Below are 19,239 nucleotides of genomic sequence, written 5' to 3'. Positions count from 1 at the left end.
AGAAGCCATGCTTTGATAACATCAAGCGTTCAGTCTCCAGGCAGTCCGTCTCAGATTGATTCTATGTAGATGGTTGAAAGGACCCTGAGGTAGAGGGACCTGTTTCAGAAGCAGAGACCGTGATGGAAAGGATGACATGTCCACCAGATCTGCATACCAGGTCCTGCGTGGCTACGCAGGCGCTGTCAAAAACACCAAAGCCCTCTCCTGCTTGGTCTCGACCTCCGGAGGAAATCCCACTCCCCCGGAAGAAAAGTCTGACGACTTAGAAAATCCACCTCCCAGTTCTCAACACCTGGGATATGGATAGCTGATAGACAAGAGTGAGTCTCTGTCCAGTGAATTATTGTAAGACTTCTAACATCGCTAGGGAACTTCTGTTCCCCCTTGATGGCTGATGTAAGCCACAGTCGTGTATATTGTCCGACTGAGTATGATGTACCTCAGAGTTGCTAACTGAGGCCAAGTCTGAAGAGCATGGAATATCACTCCCAGTTCCAGAATATTTATTAGAAGGAGGGTCTCCTCCTAAGTCCACTATCCCTGAGCCTTCAGGGAGTACCAGACTGCATCCCAACCTAAAAGGCTGGCATCTATTGTAACAATTGTCCCATCTGACCTGCGGAAGGTCATACCCTTGGACAGATGGACCCGACATAGTCACCAGAGAAGAGAATCTCTGGTCTCTTGGTCCAGGTTTAACAGGGGGACAAATCTGTGTAGTCCCCGGTCCTCTGACTGAGCATGCATAGTTTCAGCGGTCTGAAATGTAGACGTGCAAACGGTACTATGTCCCTTGCCGCTACCGTTAAGCCGATTTCATTCATGTACTGAGCCACCGAAGGGCGCGGATGGGATGAAAAACACGGCAGAAATTTAGAAACTTTGACAACCTGGACTCCGTCAGGTAAATTTTCCTTTCTACAGAATCTATCAGAGTCCCTAGGAGGGAAACCCTTGAGATTGGGGATAGAGAACTCTTTCCTTGTTCACTTTCCACCCATGTGATCTCATAAATGCCAGTACTACGTCCGTATGAGACTTGGCAATTTGGATGTTTGACGCCTGTATCAGGATGTCGTCTAAATAAGGGGCCACTTCTATACCCCGCGGTCTAAGGACCGCCAAAGCGACCCCAGAACCTCCATAAAGATTCTTGGGGCTGTAGATATCCCAAAGGAAAGAGCTACAAACTGGTAATGCCTGTCTAGAAAGGCAAACCTGAAAAACGATGGTGATCTTTATGCATCACAATATGAGGATAAGCATCCTTCAAATCCATTGTAGTCCTCTATTGACTCTCCTGGATCATAGTTAAGATGGTACGAATAGTTTCCATCTTAAATGACGGAATTCTGAGGAATTTGTTTAAGATCTTTAGATCCAAAATAGGTCTGAAGGTTCCCTCTCCTTGGGAACCACAAACAGATTTGAGTAAAAACTCTGTCCCTGTTCCACTCTTGGAACTGGATGGATCTCGTACACAATGTAAGAATGCCTCCTTCTTTATCTGGTTTGCAGATAATTGTGAAAGGTGAAATCTCCCCTTTTTTGGGGGGGCAATCCTTCATGCTGCCTTAGAGGCAGCAGCAGGCTCCTTGGCCTGCTCATCTTTGTTCCAGGTCCGATTGTCTCCAGACCGCCTTGGACTGAGCAAAAATTCCCTCTTGTTTTGCCTTAGAGGAAGTGGATGCCACACCTGCCCTGAAGTTTTAAAAGGCACGAAAATTAGACCTTTTTTTGGCCCTTGATTTGGACCTATCCTGAGGAAGGGCATGACCTTTTCCTCCAGTGATATAAGCAATAATCTCCTTCAAACCAGGCCCGAATAGGGTCTGCCCCTTGAAGGGAAGTTAAGTAGCTTATTTATTAAAGTCACGACAGCTGACCATGATATAAGCCATAGCGCTCTGCGCGCCAGTATAGTAAAAAACAGAATTCTTAGCCGTTAGTCTAGTCAAATGAACAAAGGCATCAGAAAACAAAGGAATTGGCTAGCATAAGCTTGTCAAATATATTCATCCAATGGAGTCGCTAACTGTAAAGCCTCATCAAGAGACTCAACCCAGAACGCCGCAGCAGCAGTGACAGAAGCAATGTATGCAAGGGGCTGCAGGATAAAACCCTGTTGAATAAACATTTTTTATCCATTAGATCTAAAAGCACAACTGTCCTCGCCAGAGGTAGTGGTACACTTAGCTAGAGTAGAAACTCTTCTCTCCACCTTAGGAACTGTCTGCCAGAAGTCCTGTGTGGCGGAAACTATTAGAAAACATTCTTCTAAAAAATAGGAGGGGAAGAGAACGGCACACCTGGTCTATCCCATTCCTTATTAAAAAAAAATTTAGTAAACCTCTTTAGGTATTGGAAAAACATCAGAACACACCGGCACTGCATATTATTTATCCAGTCTACACAATTTCTCTGGCCCTGCGATTGTACACATTCATTCAGAGCAGCCAAAGCCTCCCTGAGCAACAAGTGGAGGTTCTCAAGCATAAATTTTAAATGTAGAAATATCAGAATCAGGTTAAATCATCTTCCCTGAGTCAAAAAAATCACCCACAGACTAAGCATATTTGTGAGGTAGTATCATACATGGTTCTTAAAGCGTCTGTATGCTCTGTATCTACCCCCAGAGCTATCTGCTTTCCTTTAATTTCAGGTAGTCTGACTAATACTGCTGCCAGAGTATTATTCACCACCTTTGCCATGTCTTGTAAGATAAACGCTATGGGTGCCCTTGATGTACTTGGCGCCATTTGAACGTGAGTCCCTGAAGCGGGAGTCGAAGGGTCTGACACGTGGGGAGAGTTAGTCGGCATAACTTTCCCCTCGACAGAATCCCCTGGTAAAATAAACGCTATGGGAGCCCTTGATGTACTTGGCGCCATTTGAGCGTGAGTCCCTAAAGCGGGAGTCAAAAGATCTGACACGTGGGGAGAGTTAGTCGGCATAACTACCCCCACGACAGAATCCTCTGGTGATAATGTTTTTAAAGACAAAAAATGATCTTTATTGTTTAACATGAAATCAGTACATCTGGTACACATTCTAAGATGGGGTTCCACCATGGCTTTAAAACATAATGAACACAGAGCTTCCTCTATGTCAGACATGTTAGAACAGACTAATAATGAGACTAGTAAGCTTGGAAAACACTTAAAATCAAGTTAACAAGCAAATATATAAAACGTTACTGTGCCTTTAAGAGAAACAAATTTTGTCAAAATTTGAAAAACAGTGAAAAAAGGCAGTAAAACAAACAAAATTTTTACAGTACATGTAATAAGGTAACAGAGCATTGCACCCACTTGCAAATGGATGATTAACCCCTTAATGCAAAAAACAGATAAAAAAAACGACATAGACGTTTTAAAAAACAGACACAACAAAACTGCCACAGCAGAGCTGTGGATTACCTTTCCTATAAATGATTTTGGAAGACTTTTTAGCCCTTTAGAAATGTCCTGTAGTATTCATGGGACTGCTGAGGGAATCTGGATGATTCATTTTGTAATTTTAACTGCGCAAAAAAGCGCTAAATTAGGCCCCTCCCACTCATATTACAACAGTGGGAAGCTTCAGTTAACTGTTTCTATGCAAAATTTAAGCCAGCCATGTGGAAAAAACTTAGGCCCCAATAAGTTTTATCACCAAACATATGTTAAAAAACGATTAAACATGCCAGCAAACGTTTTAAAACACACTTTTACAAGAGTATGTATCTCTATTAATAAGCCTGATACCAGTCGCTTTTACTGCATTTAAGGCTATACCAACATTACAGTGTTATCACCAATGTACGTTAAAAAACGATTAAACATGCCAGCAAACGTTTTAAAACACATTTTTATAAGAGTATGTATCTCTATTAATAAGCCTGATACCAGTCGCTATCGCTGCATTTAAGGCTTTACTTACATTACTTCGGTATCAGCAGTATTTTCTTAGTCAATTCCATTCCTAGAAAAATATTTTACTGCACATACCTTATCTGCAGGAAAACCTGCACGCCATTCCCCCTCTGAAGTACCTCACTTCTCAGAATGTGTGAGAACAGCAAATGGATCTTAGTTACGTCTGCTAAGATCATAGAAAAACGCAGGCAGATTCTTCTTCCAAATACTGCCTGAGATAAACAGCACACTCCGGTGCCATTTAAAAATAACAAACTTTTGATTGAAGAATAAACTAAGTATAAAGCACCACAGACTCTCACGACCTCCTATCTATGTTGAGGCTTGCAAGAGAATGACTGAATATGGCAGTTAGGGGAGGAGCTATATAGCAGCTTTGCTGTGGGTGGACTCTTGCAACTTCCTGTTGGGAAGGAGAATATATTCCATAAGTAATGGATGATCCGTGGACTGGATACACTTAACAAGAGAAAGCAAAGATAAACTGACAAGCTAAAAAGGTATGATGGGTTCTAAAGTCGTTCAATGGACTACACAATTAAAAAATCAGCTACAAATCATTAACACAGGGGAGTTCAAGATGGCATTTTCACCCCCTGGGTGTATTATGTCAGTGCTGTAATGGTTGTAATTGTGAACTGGTGTAAAATGAACTATTGAAAAACAAGGACTACAGTACTTAGATTAGAAAACAGAGACAAAAGGCTTGACATTCACTTTACTTACCTGATGAATATGGAAGGAAATCTTGGTTATTTTGAACCTCCCAAGTGAAGTTTCTGCTATAAATGCTCTTAAAATAATCTCCAAGTGTTGCATACTGTACATAGATTCCATACTCTGGACGACTGTTTATGTAATTAAGCAACATATCCATATTAGGAAACTGGACAGAAGAATTGAAGAACTGCTTGTCACATCCCTACAGATCAGGGTTAAATGCAGAATAAAAGTCATAAAGTGTATTTCACTACAAAATAAAAATGTGGCATTCTGTAAAATAAAGAGAACATGTCTGGTAAATAAGCAACTCAACAAAATAACAATTTATGTATTTATTGTAAGCCATAACAATGGTTAAAGGGACACTAAAGTCAAAATTAAACTTTCATGATTCAGATAGCGCATGCAATTTTAAACAACTTTCTAATTTACTTCCATAAACAAAATGTGCAGTTTTTTTATATTTACACTTTTTGAATCACCAGCTCCTACTGAGCATGTGCAAGAATTCACAGAATATAATATATGCATTTGTGATTGGCTAATGGCTGTCACATGATGCAGTGGCAGTGGAAATAAACATAACTGAAATTTGTCAGAAAAAAAAATCTACTACTCATTTTAAGTTTAAGCTAAGTGCTATTGCATTGTCTTTTTATTGTGCATTTGTTGATTATGCAAAGCTACTGTATTTACTGGTCCTTTGAGGGAGGCTGCTGTGTCAAAACTGTTTTATTCATTTTGCTTCTGCTTTATAAACAATCTGGGGAAAAACTCCACCAGAATGAAACCACTCTGGTAAGGTTCATAGACCATCACATACAGCAAGTGTTTATGTTAGTTCAAGGAAAGTGACTTATACTAACATGTAACAGTATAGCTTAATAAACAATACTAATGTATAAGACTTTATTTAGCTCTCATTACAGCTGAGCTTTCCCATCAATTCCTGAACCTGTAATAGACTCCTGTGTAAAACAGAACAAAATAGAAAATGTTTAAACCAATAAAAGAGGCATTGTATATTTGCTGTTTACTAGGGTACTCATCTTGACATAACTGGTGTGCCACCATTTGTTTGTAAGTCACCAGCAGGACATATTTATTTAAAGGACATTTTAAGCAACTTTTTAATTTACGCCTATTATCAAATATTCTTCATTCTTTTGGTATCTTTATTTGAAATGCAAGAATGTAAGTTTAGATGCCGACCCATTTTTGGTGAACAACCTGGGTTGTCCTTGCTGATTGGTGGATACATTCATCCACCAATGAAAAAGTGCTGTCCAGAGTTCTGAATAAAAAAAAAAGCTTAGATACCTTATATTTCATATAAAGCTATCAAGAGAACGAAGAAAAAATTGATAATAGGAGTAAATTAGAAAGTTGATTAAAATTGCATGCTCTATCTGAATCCTGAAAGTTTAATTTTGACTAACTATCCCTTTAAGTATGTTTGATTTTTTTAACAATTAACTCCAAAACTACTAAAGAAACACGTGATACATTTCATACAGAACTGAAACTTACTGGTAGACAATCATAGGGTAAAATTTATCAAGATTGCAGGCAGACAAGTTCTCAAGTAGAGAACCTGTACACCTACAGTAGCCACTTGCAATTATGTATTGCATAGCAAAATTTAACATTGCACAAGAGCTCTTTTGAGCAATGCCGTCCCCCGTTCTCACACAACCAACAACCCTGAATAAGCAAGTGTCGGGTAATTGATCTCGACACTCCTGAAGTGGTGGAGAGGCTAAAGAAGTAGTTCTGCTTCTTAAATGTGAGGTTGCAGACTCACTCATGCAAGACTGAGCATTTCAGAATCATTTTTACCAAAATTAAGTTCCTAAGGAAAAAGGGTCCCAACTACAATGCACTTAATAATACCCAGTGCTTTGAGGTATCAGCATCCATTATAACATATAAGAAAGGATAATCTTATTTCAATCAAGCTTCTGCTATCTGGTATTATGGAGGGAGAATTTTTTTTATACAGGCTGTGTTAATCAACTCCATTCTTGACCTCCATCTGCTCAGTGGCTGTTATTTTCCTATTGCAAAACTGCACGGTTTGCACTTCACATGTTTTTCTCCTATTGCAGCACAGCATGCAGGGAACTGTAGTTCTCAGGAGTGGGATTGGTAAAAAGGTAAAGTTGAGTATTGAGTACACTTTTGAACTGAAGTGTTGGCAGGCAATATAAACATTTGGGCTCAGGACCAACCAAGGCCACCCCATCCCCACTAACCCAGTCTGAAATGTATCTATGTTTTAGAGATTAACCACCGAGTCCAGTAAAATTCTCGGTCAAAGAAAAAGTCACATTTACCATTCAAGTTGTAATGGATCTTTTCCAAGGAGAGGTTAAAAGAAATCATATTAACCCACTCTGTGAAATTTGGAACAGACAACTTTTTTCCAGTACCTCAAAATTAGACACTTTGTCATTATCTTGAGTGTAAGCTTCCATTTACATGGAATACGAATATTTCCACTCATAAGAGTTGTGAAAACATCACATTGCAATGGGCGAGTGATTACTTTCTGTATAGCATTCAAGACCGAGGACCAAAAAGGTTGAATTATTGGATGGGCAATAGAGAGCCCCCCTCGCCACATCCCCTCCAGCATCTAGCCATTCAAAACGGGTGCATATGATGTTAACGCTGTGGTGCCAGATACCACCTTGTGATAAATTAAATATTGGTTTCTATCACTGTTGTGGCAAGGAATGCTATTTTTCTTCTTTTAAAAGATTGCCATTCAATTCTGCTATTGCAGATAGAGGGTGATTAGAGACTAACAATTTATAAATAAAGGTTGTCAGTTTATGCAATAGGTTGGCTAATAGAAAAGTTTGAAAATGATGTACATATAATGGTCACATAAGTTATATGGCAGGAAGAAAAAATAAGTTAAAAGGTCAAGAGAACAGAGACAAATCAACCACACACCACTAGCTCATATCAGAGTGTATGATGACTCCCAGCCATTTGCAGTGCTGAACTAATTATGAACAGCTTTACCAATAAATTACTTAAAGGAACATGAAGCACAAATTGTATTTTTTCAAGATTTGGACAGAGCAGACAATTTTAAAGAAAAGTTTCCAATTTATTTTTAATTATCAAATTTGCTTCATTCACATGGAAATAGCATACCTAGGTAGGTAGCAGGTATATGTCTAGAGCAGTAAATGGCAAAAAAAAAACACTGCTGCCATCTAGTGCCCTTTCAAACATATAACATAACAAGTATTTTTGCAAATATATGCCGCCATATAGCGCTCCAGACATATGCACAATTGAGCCTACCTGTCTGCTTTTCAACAAATGGTACAGAAGGAACAAAGTAAATTTAAAAACAGAAGTTGGAAACTTTTCAAAAGTATATGCTATATTTCATTGTTCCTCAACCACAGTCCTCAAGTACCCCCAACAGGACAGGTTTTCATTATAGCTGAACCAGTGCACAGATGAAATAATCAGCTCATGAGCAAAAACTAAATTTATGCTTACCTGATAAATGTATTTCTCTTGTGGTGTATCCAGTCCACGGATTCATCCATTACTTGTGGATATTCTCCTTCCCAACAGGAAGCTGCAAGAGGATCACCCACAGCAGAGCTGTCTATATAGCTCCTCCCCTAACTGCCACCTCCAGTCATTCGACCGAAGACAAGCAAGAGAAAGGAGAAACTATAGGGTGCAGTGGTGACTGTAGTTTAAAAATAAAAAACACCTGTCTTAAAATGACAGGGCGGGCCGTGGACTGGATACACCACAAGAGAAATAAATTTATCAGGTAAGCATAAATTTTGTTTTCTCTTGTAAGGTGTATCCAGTCCACGGATCATCCATTACTTGTGGGATACCAATACCAAAGCTATAGGACACGGTTGAAGGGAGGGAAAAGGCAGCCGCTTAAACGGAGGGCACCACTGCCTGTAAGACCTGTCTCCCAAAAATAGCCTCCGAAGAAGCAAAAGTATCAAATTTGTAGAATTTAGAAAAAGTATGAAGCGAAGACCAAGTCGCCGCCTTACAAATCTGTTCAACAGAAGCCTCATTTTTAAAAGCCCATGTGGAAGCCACAGCTCTAGTGGAATGAGCTGTAATTCTTTCAGGAGGCTGCTGGCCAGCAGTCTCATAAGCTAAGCGGATTATACTTCTTAACCAAAAATAAAGAGAAGTTGCTGAAGCCTTTTGGCCTTTCCTCTGTCCAGAGTAGACAACAAACAATGCAGATGTTTGACGAAAATCTTTAGTAGCTTGTAAATAAAACTTTAAAGCACGAACCATGTCAAGATTGTGTAAAAGACGTTCTTTCTTTGATGAAGGATTAGGACACAGTGACGGAACAACAATCTCCTGATTGATATTCTTATTAGATACCACCTTAGGAAGAAACCCAGGTTTGGTACGTAACACTACCTTATCTGCCTGGAAGATCAGATAAGGGGAATCACACTGCAAGGCAGATAACTCTGAAACTCTTCGAGCCGAAGAGATAGCTACCAGAAACAGAACTTTCCAAGATAAAAGCTTGATATCTATGGAATGCAGAGGTTCAAACGGAACCCCTTGAAGAACTTTAAGAACTAAATTTAAACTTCATGGCGGAGCAACAGGTTTAAAATTCTCGGTCAAAGAAAAAGTCACATTTACCATTCAAGTTGTAATGGATCTTTTCCAAGGAGAGGTTAAAAGAAATCATATTAACCCACTCTGTGAAATTTGGAACAGACAACTTTTTCCAGTACCTCAAAATTAGAGACTTTGTCATTATCTTGAGTGCAAGCTTCCATTTACATGGAATACGAATATTTCCACTCATAAGAGTTGTGAAAACATCACATTACAATGGGCGAGTGATTACTTTCTGTATAGCATTCAAGACCGAGGACCAAAAAGGTTGAATTATTGGATGGGCAATAGAGAGCCCCCCTCGCCGCATCCCCTCCAGCATCTATCCATTCAAAACGGGTGCATATGATGGAAATGCTGTGGTGCCAGATAACACCTTGTGATAAATGTAATATTGGTTTCTATCACTGTTGTGGCAAGGAATGATATTTTTCTTCTTTTAAAAGATTGCCATTCAATTCTGCTATTGCAGATAGAGGGTGATTAGAGACTAACACTTTATAAATAACGGTTGTCAGCTTATGCAATAGGTTGGCTAATAGAAAGGTTTGAAAATGATGTACATATAATGGTCACATAAGTGATATGGCAGGAAGAAAAAATAAGTTAAAAGGTCAAGAGAACAGAGACAAATCAACCACACACCACTAGCTCATATCAGAGTGTATGATGACTCCCAGCCATTTGCAGTGCTGAACTAATTATGAACAGCTTTACCAATAAATTACTTAAAGGAACATGAAGCACAAATGGTATTTTTTCAAGATTCGGACAGAGCAGACAATTTTAAAGAAAAGTTTCCAATTTATTTTTATTATCAAATTTGCTTCATTCACATGGAAATAGCATACCTAGGTAGGTAGCAGGTATATGTCTAGAGCAGTAAATGGCAAAAAAAACACTGCTGCCATCTAGTGCCCTTTCAAACATATAACATAACAAGTATTTTTGCAAATATATGCCGCCATATAGCGCTCCAGACATATGCACAATTGAGACTACCTGTCTGCTTTTCAACAAATGGTACAGAAGGAACAAAGTAAATTTAAAAACAGAAGTTGGAAACTTTTCAAAAGTATATGCTATATCTCATTGTTTCTCAACCACAGTCCTCAAGTATCCCCAACAGGACAGGTTTTCATTACAGCTGAACCAGTGCACAGATGAAATCATCAGCTTATGAGCAAAAACAGAATTTATGCTTACCTGATAAATTACTTTCTCCAACAGTGTGTCCGGTCCACGGCGTCATCCTTACTTGTGGGATATTCTCTTCCCCAACAGGAAATGGCAAAGAGTCCCAGCAAAGCTGGTCACATGATCCCTCCTAGGCTCCGCCCACCCCAGTCATTCGACCGACGGACAGGAGGAAATATATATAGGAGAAACCATATGATACCGTGGTGACTGTAGTTAGAGAAAATAATTCATCAGACCTGATTAAAAAACCAGGGCGGGCCGTGGACCGGACACACCGTTGGAGAAAGTAATTTATCAGGTAAGCATAAATTCTGTTTTCTCCAACATTGGTGTGTCCGGTCCACGGCATCATCCTTACTTGTGGGAACCAATACCAAAGCTTTAGGACACGGATGAAGGGAGGGAGCAAATCAGGTCACCTAAACGGAAGGAACCACAGCTTGCAAAACCTTTCTCCCAAAAATAGCCTCCGAAGAAGCAAAAGTATCAAATTTGTAAAATTTGGCAAAAGTGTGCAGTGAAGACCAAGTCGCTGCCTTACATATCTGGTCAACAGAAGCCTCGTTCTTGAAGGCCCATGTGGAAGCCACAGCCCTAGTGGAGTGAGCTGTGATTCTTTCAGGAGGCTGCCGTCCGGCAGTCTCATAAGCCAATCGGATGATGCTTTTAAGCCAAAAGGAAAGAGAGATAGAAGTCGCTTTTTGACCTCTCCTTTTACCAGAATAAACAACAAACAAGGAAGATGTTTGTCTGAAATCTTTAGTAGCCTCTAAATAGAACTTTAGAGCACGGACAACGTCCAAATTGTGTAACAAACGTTCCTTCTTTGAAACTGGATTCGGACACAAAGAAGGTACAACTATCTCCTGGTTAATATTTTTGTTAGAAACAACTTTAGGAAGAAAACCAGGCTTAGTACGCAAAACCACCTTATCTGCATGGAACACCAGATAAGGAGGAGAACACTGCAGAGCAGATAACTCTGAAACTCTTCTAGCAGAAGAAATTGCAACCAAAAACAAAACTTTCCAAGATAGTAACTTAATATCTATGGAATGTAAGGGTTCAAACGGAACCCCTTGAAGAACTGAAAGAACTAGATTTAGACTCCAGGGAGGAGTCAAAGGTCTGTAAACAGGCTTGATCCTAACCAGAGCCTGAACAAATGCTTGAACATCTGGCACAGATGCCAGTCTTTTGTGTAGTAAGACAGATAAAGCAGAGATCTGTCCCTTTAGAGAACTTGCAGATAATCCTTTCTCCAAACCTTCTTGAAGAAAGGAGAGAATCTTAGGAATTTTTATCTTATTCCATGGGAATCCTTTGGATTCACACCAACAGATATATTTTTTTAGATACAGGTTTTCTGGCCTGAACCAGAGTATCTATCACCGAATCTGAAAACCCACGCTTTGATAGAATCAAGCGTTCAATCTCCAAGCCGTCAGTTGGAGGGAGACCAGATTTGGGTGTTCGAATGGACCTTGAACAAGAAGGTCCTGTCTCAAAGGTAGCTTCCATGGTGGAGCCGATGACATATTCAACAGGTCTGCATACCAAGTCCTGCGTGGCCACGCAGGAGCTATCAAGATCACCGAGGCCCTCTCCTGATTGATCCTGGCTACCAGCCTGGGAATGAGAGGAAACGGTGGGAATACGTAAGCTAGGATGAAAGTCCAAGGAGCTACTAGTGCATCTACTAGAGTCGCCTTGGGATCCCTGGATCTGGACCCGTAGCAAGGAACCTTGAAGTTCTGACGAGACGCCATCAGATCCATGTCTGGAATGCCCCATAATTGAGTTATTTGGGCAAAGATTTCCGGATGGAGTTCCCACTCCCCCGGATGAAATGTCTGACGACTCAGAAAATCCGCTTCCCAATTTTCCACTCCTGGGATGTGGATCGCAGACAAGTGGCAGGAGTGATCCTCCGCCCATTGAATTATTTTGGTCACTTCTTTCATCGCCAGGGAACTCTTTGTTCCCCCTTGATGATTGATATAAGCAACAGTCGTCATGTTGTCTGATTGGAACCTTATGAATTTGGCCTTTGCTAGTTGAGGCCAAGCTATGAGAGCATTGAATATCGCTCTCAGTTCCAGAATGTTTATCGGGAGAAGAAACTCTTCCCGAGACCATAGACCCTGAGCTTTCAGGGATTCCCAGACCGCACCCCAGCCCACTAGACTGGCGTCGGTCGTGACAATGACCCACTCCGGCCTGCGGAAGCTCATTCCCTGGGACAGATGGTCCAGGGTCAGCCACCAACGGAGTGAATCTCTGGTCTTTTGATCTACTTGAATCATTGGAGACAAGTCTGTATAATCACCATTCCACTGTTTGAGCATGCACAGTTGTAATGGTCTTAGATGAATTTGTGCAAAAGGAACTATGTCCATTGTTGCAACCATCAATCCTATTACTTCCATGCACAGCGCTATGGAAGGACGAGGAACAGAATGAAGCACTTGACAAGAGCTTAGAAGTTTTGATTTTCTGACCTCTGTCAGAAAAATCCTCATTTCTAAGGAATCTATTATTGTTCCCAAGAAGGGAACTCTTGTTGACGGGGACAGAGAACTCTTTTCTTTGTTCACCTTCCATCCGTGAGATGTGAGAAAGGCTAGAACGATGTCCGTATGAGCCTTTGCCTTTGACAGGGACGACGCTTGTATTAGAATGTCGTCCAAATAAGGTACTACTGCAATGCCCCTTGGTCTTAGAACCGCTAAAAGGGACCCTAGCACCTTTGTGAAAATCCTTGGAGCAGTGGCTAATCCGAATGGAAGAGCCACAAACTGGTAATGTTTGTCCAGAAAAGCGAACCTTAGGAACTGATGATGTTCCTTGTGGATAGGGATATGTAGGTACGCATCCTTTAGATCCACGGTAGTCATAAATTGACTTTCCTGGATGGTGGGTAGAATCGTTCGAATAGTTTCCATTTTGAACGATGGTACCCTGAGAAATTTGTTTAGGATCTTCAAATCCAAAATTGGTCTGAACGTTCCCTCTTTTTTGGGAACTACGAACAGATTGGAATAAAATCCCATTCCTTGTTCCTTTATTGGAACTGGGTGTATCACTCCCATCTTTAACAGGTCTTCTACACAATGTAAGAATGCCTGTCTCTTTATTTGGTTTGAGGATAAGTGAGACTTGTGGAACCTTCCCCTTGGGGGTAGTTCCTTGAATTCCAGGAGATAACCTTGAGAAACTATTTCTAGCGCCCAAGGATCCTGAACATCTCTTGCCCAAGCCTGAGCAAAGAGAGAGAGTCTGTCCCCCACCAGATCCGGTCCCGGATCGGGGGCTACTCCTTCATGCTGTCTTGTTAGCAGTGGCAGGCTTCTTGGCCTGCTTACCCTTGTTCCAGCCTTGCATTGGTTTCCAGGCTGGTTTGGGTTGTGAGGTATTACCCTCTTGCTTAGAGGATGCAGAATTAGAGGCTGGTCCATTTCGGCGAAAGGGACGAAAATTAGGCTTATTTTTAGCCTTAAAAGACCTATCCTGTGGAAGGGCGTGGCCCTTTCCCCCAGTGATGTCTGAAATAATCTCTTTCAAATCAGGTCCAAATAAAGTTTTACCTTTGAAAGGAATGTTGAGTAATTTTGTCTTGGATGACACATCCGCTGACCAAGACTTTAGCCAAAGCGCTCTGCGCGCCACAATAGCAAACCCTGAATTTTTCGCCGCTAATTTTGCTAATTGCAAAGCGGCATCTAAAATAAAAGAGTTAGCCAATTTAAGTGCGTGAACTCTGTCCATAACCTCCTCATATGGAGTTTCTCTACTGAGCGACTTTTCTAGTTCCTCGAACCAGAACCACGCTGCCGTAGTGACAGGAACAATGCATGAAATTGGTTGTAGAAGGTAGCCTTGCTGTACAAAAATCCTTTTAAGCAAACCTTCCAATTTTTTATCCATAGGATCTTTGAAAGCACAACTATCTTCGATAGGAATAGTAGTGCGTTTGTTTAGAGTAGAAACTGCCCCCTCGACCTTGGGGACTGTCTGCCATAAGTCCTTTCTGGGGTCGACCATAGGAAATAATTTCTTAAATATAGGGGGAGGAACAAAAGGTATGCCGGGCTTTTCCCACTCTTTATTTACTATGTCCGCCACCCGCTTGGGTATAGGAAAAGCGTCGGGGGGCACCGGAACCTCTAGGAACCTGTCCATCTTGCATAATTTCTCTGGAATGACCAAATTGTCACAATCATCCAGAGTAGATAACACCTCCTTAAGCAGTGCGCGGAGATGTTCTAATTTAAATTTAAATGTCACAACATCAGGTTCAGCTTGATGAGAAATTTTCCCTGAATCTGAATTTTCTCCCTCAGACAAAACCTCCCTCATGGCCCCTTCAGATTGGTGTGAGGGTATGACAGAACAATTATCATCAGCGTCCTCTTGCTCTTCAGTGTTTAAAACAGAGCAATCGCGCTTTCTCTGATAAGTAGGCATTTTGGATAAAAGATTTGCTATGGAGTTATCCATTACAGCCGTTAATTGTTGCATGGTAATAAGTATTGGCGCACTAGATGTACTAGGGGCCTCCTGCATGGGCAAAACTGGTGTAGACACAGTAGGAGATGATGTAGTATCATGTTTACTCCCCTAATTTGAGGAATCATCTTGGGCAATATCATTATTTGTGGCAGTACTGTCCTTACTCTGTTTGGACGCTATGGCACAATTATCACATAAATTTAAATGGGGAGACACATTTGCTTTCAAACATATAGAACATAGCTTATTTGAAGGTACAGACATGTTAAACAGGCTTAAACTTGTCAACAATGCACAAAAAACGTTTTAAAATAAAACCGTTACTGTCACTTTAAATTTCAAACAGAAAACACTTTATTACTGAATATGTGAAAAAGTATGAAGGAATTGTTCAATAATTACCAAATTTTCACCACAGTGTCTTAAAGCCTTAAAAGTATTGCACACCAAATTTCAGAGCTTTAACCCTTAAAATAACAGAACCGGAGCCGTTTTTCAATTTAACCCCTATACAGTCCCAGATACAGTCTTTGCTAAGACCCAACCAAGCCCTGAGGGGAATACGATACCAAATGACGCCTTCTAAAAGCTTTTTCAGAGATTCTTAGATCCTCACACATGCATCTGCATGCCCTGCTCTCAAAAAACAACTGCGCATTAATGGCGCGAAAATGAGGCTCAGTCTATGACTAGAAAGGCCCCCTGACTGAAAAAGGTGTCCAATACAGTGCCTGCCGTTTTATAAACGTTCCCCAAGATTATAAATGTCAATTGTTAGCCTAAATTTGAATAATATGCACAAATAAAGCAATCGATTTAGCCCATAAAAATGTCTACCAGTTTTTTTAACCCATAATAAGCCCTTTATTCTGTTTGTTTTTGACTAAGAAAATGGCTTACCGGTCCCCATGAGGGGAAATGACAGCCTTCCAGCATTACACAGTCTTGTTAGAAATATGGCTAGTCATACCTTAAGCAGAAAAGTCTGCTAACTGTTTCCCCCAACTGAAGTTACTTCATCTCAACAGTCCTATGTGGAAACAGCAACCGATTTTAGTTACTGTCTGCTAAAATCATCTTCCTCTTACAAACAGAAATCTTCATCCTTTTCTGTTTCAGAGTAAATAGTACATACCAGCACTATTTTAAAATAACAAACACTTGATAGAAGAATAAAAACTACATTTAAACACCAAAAAACTCTTAATCATCTCCGTGGAGATGTTGCCTGTGCAACGGCAAAGAGAATGACTGGGGTGGGCGGAGCCTAGGAGGGATCATGTGACCAGCTTTGCTGGGACTCTTTGCCATTTCCTGTTATGGAAGAGAATATCCCACAAGTAAGGATGACGCCGTGGACCGGACACACCAATGTTGGAGAAATAGTAACCATGGTGTTACTGATCAGCTGATTAGTTCAGCTGTGCACTGGTTCAGCTATAAAGAAAATTGGCCTGTTGGGGGTACTTTAGGAACACTGCTCTATCTGAATCATGGAAGAAAGATTTTGGGTTTCATGTCCCTTTAAATCAGACAGATAATACAATGTTTAGCATATCATACATTAGAAATAACAAAACTTATGCTTAGCTGATAAATTTCTTTCTTTCCGGATATGGAGAGTGCACAACGTCATTCAATTACTAGTGGGAATATCACTCCTGGCCAGCAGGAGGAGGCAAAGAGCACCACAACAAAGCTGTTAAGTGTCACTCCCCTACCCATAATCCCCAGTCCCTCAACCAAAGGGAAATGAAAAAAACATAATTTATGTAAGAACTTACCTGATAAATTCATTTCTTTCATATTAGCAAGAGTCCATGAGCTAGTGACGTATGGGATATACATTCCTACCAGGAGGGGCAAAGATTCCCAAACCTCAAAATGCCTATAAATACACCCCTCACCACACCCACAATTCAGTTTAACGAATAGCCAAGAAGTGGGGTGATAAAAAAGTGCGAAAGCATATAAAATAAGGAACTGGAATAATTGTGCTTTATACAAAAATCATAACCACCACAAAAAAAGGGCGGGCCTCATGGACTCTTGCTAATATGAAAGAAATGAATTTATCAGGTAAGTTCTTACATAAAACATAATTTATGCTTACCTGATAAATTTATTTCTCTTGTAGTGTATCCAGTCCACGGATCATCCATTACTTATGGGATATTAACTCCTCCCCAACAGGAAGTGCAAGAGGATTCACCCAGCAGAGCTGCTATATAGCTCCTCCCCTAACTGCCATTACCAGTCATTCGACCGAAAACATGCAGAGAAAGGAAAACCATAGGGTGCAGTGGTGACTGTAGTTTAATGGAAAAATTACCTGCCTTAAAGTGACAGGGCGGGCCGTGGACTGGATACACTACAAGAGAAATAAATTTATCAGGTAAGCATAAATTATGTTTTCTCTTGTTAAGTGTATCCAGTCCACGGATCATCCATTACTTATGGGATACCAATACCAAAGCTAAAGTACACGGATGACGGGAGGGACAGGCAGGCTCTTTATACGGAAGGAACCACTGCCTGAAGAACCTTTCTCCCAAAAACAGCCTCCGAAGAAGCAAAAGTGTCAAATTTGTAAAATTTGGAAAAAGTATGAAGAGAAGACCAAGTTGCAGCCTTGCAAATCTGTTCAACAGAAGCCTCATTCTTAAAGGCCCAAAGTGGAAGCCACAGCTCTAGTAGAATGTGCTGTAATTCTTTCAGGAGGCTGCTGTCCAGCAGTCTCATAGGCTAACCGTATTATGCTACGAAGCCAAAAGGAGAGAGAGGTAGCCGAAGCTTTTTGACCTCTCCTCTGACCAGAATAAACGACAAACAGGGAAGACGTTTGTCGAAAATCCTTAGTTGCCTGTAGATAAAATTTCAGGGCACGGACTACATCTAGATTGTGTAGCAGACGTTCCTTTTTCGAAGAAGGATTAGGACACAAAGATGGAACCACAATCTCTTGATTGATATTCCTGTTAGTGACCACCTTAGGTAGGAACCCAGGTTTAGTACGCAGAACTACCTTGTCTGAATGAAAAATCAGATAAGGAGAATCACAATGTAAGGCAGATAACTCAGAGACTCTTCGAGCCGAGGAAATCGCCATTAAAAACAGAACTTTCCAAGATAACAACTTGATATCAATGGAATGAAGGGGTTCAAACGGAACCCCCTGTAAAACATTAAGAACTAAGTTCAAACTCCATGGTGGAGCAACAGTTTTAAACACAGGCTTGATCCTAGCTAAAGCCTGACAAAAAGCTTGAACGTCCGGAACTTCTGACAGACGTTTGTGTAAAAGAATGGACAGAGCTGAAATCTGTCCCTTTAAGGAACTAGCGGATAAACCCTTTTCTAAACCTTCTTGTAGAAAAGACAATATCCTCGGAATCCTAACCTTACTCCATGAGTAACTCTTGGATTCGCACCAATATAAGTATTTGCGCCATATCTTATGGTAAATCTTTCTGGTAACAGGCTTCCTAGCCTGTATTAAGGTATCAATAACTGACTCAGAAAAACCACGCTTTGATAAAATCAAGCGTTCAATTTCCAAGCAGTCAGCTTCAGAGAAATTAGATTTTGATGTTTGAAGGGACCCTGGATCAGAAGGTCCTGTTTCAGAGGTAGCGACCAAGGTGGACAGGATGACATGTCCACTAGATCTGCATACCAAGTCCTGCGTGGCCATGCAGGCGCTATTAGAATCACTGATGCTCTCTCCTGTTTGATTCTGGCAATCAATCGAGGAAGCATCGGGAAGGGTGGAAACACATAAGCCATCCCGAAGGTCCAAGGTGCTGTCAAAGCATCTATCAGAACCGCTCCCGGATCCCTGGATCTGGACCCGTAACAAGGAAGCTTGGCGTTCTGTCGAGACGCCATGAGATCTATCTCTGGTTTGCCCCAACGTCGAAGTATTTGGGCAAAGACCTCCGGATGAAGTTCCCACTCCCCCGGATGAAAAGTCTGACGACTTAAGAAATCCGCCTCCCAGTTCTCCACTCCCGGGATGTGGATTGCTGACAGGTGGCAAGAGTGAGACTCTGCCCAGCGAATTATCTTTGATACTTCCATCATTGCTAGGGAGCTTCTTGTCCCTCCCTGATGGTTGATGTAAGCTACAGTCGTGATGTTGTCCGACTGAAACCTGATGAACCCCCGAGTTGTTAACTGGGGCCAAGCCAGAAGGGCATTGAGAACTGCTCTCAATTCCAGAATGTTTATT

General features: G+C 41.0%; 1 protein-coding gene across 1 annotated transcript in view; it reads right to left on the bottom strand.

Annotated features, from left to right (window-relative positions):
* Positions 1-19,239, bottom strand: part of MAN2B2 (mannosidase alpha class 2B member 2) — a 341,988-nt gene that overhangs the window by 231,545 nt on the left and 91,204 nt on the right. The window contains exon 7 of the mRNA XM_053704158.1: positions 4,647-4,842. Within this exon, the coding sequence (XP_053560133.1) occupies positions 4,647-4,842 (196 nt within the window). The remainder of the gene's footprint in view (positions 1-4,646; positions 4,843-19,239) is intronic.

Source organism: Bombina bombina, chromosome 2 (assembly GCF_027579735.1).
Source record: "Bombina bombina isolate aBomBom1 chromosome 2, aBomBom1.pri, whole genome shotgun sequence".
Classification (NCBI taxonomy): domain Eukaryota; kingdom Metazoa; phylum Chordata; class Amphibia; order Anura; family Bombinatoridae; genus Bombina; species Bombina bombina.
The sequence above is the reverse complement of the archived record's forward strand: the minus strand, read 5'-3'. Positions and strand labels throughout refer to the sequence as shown.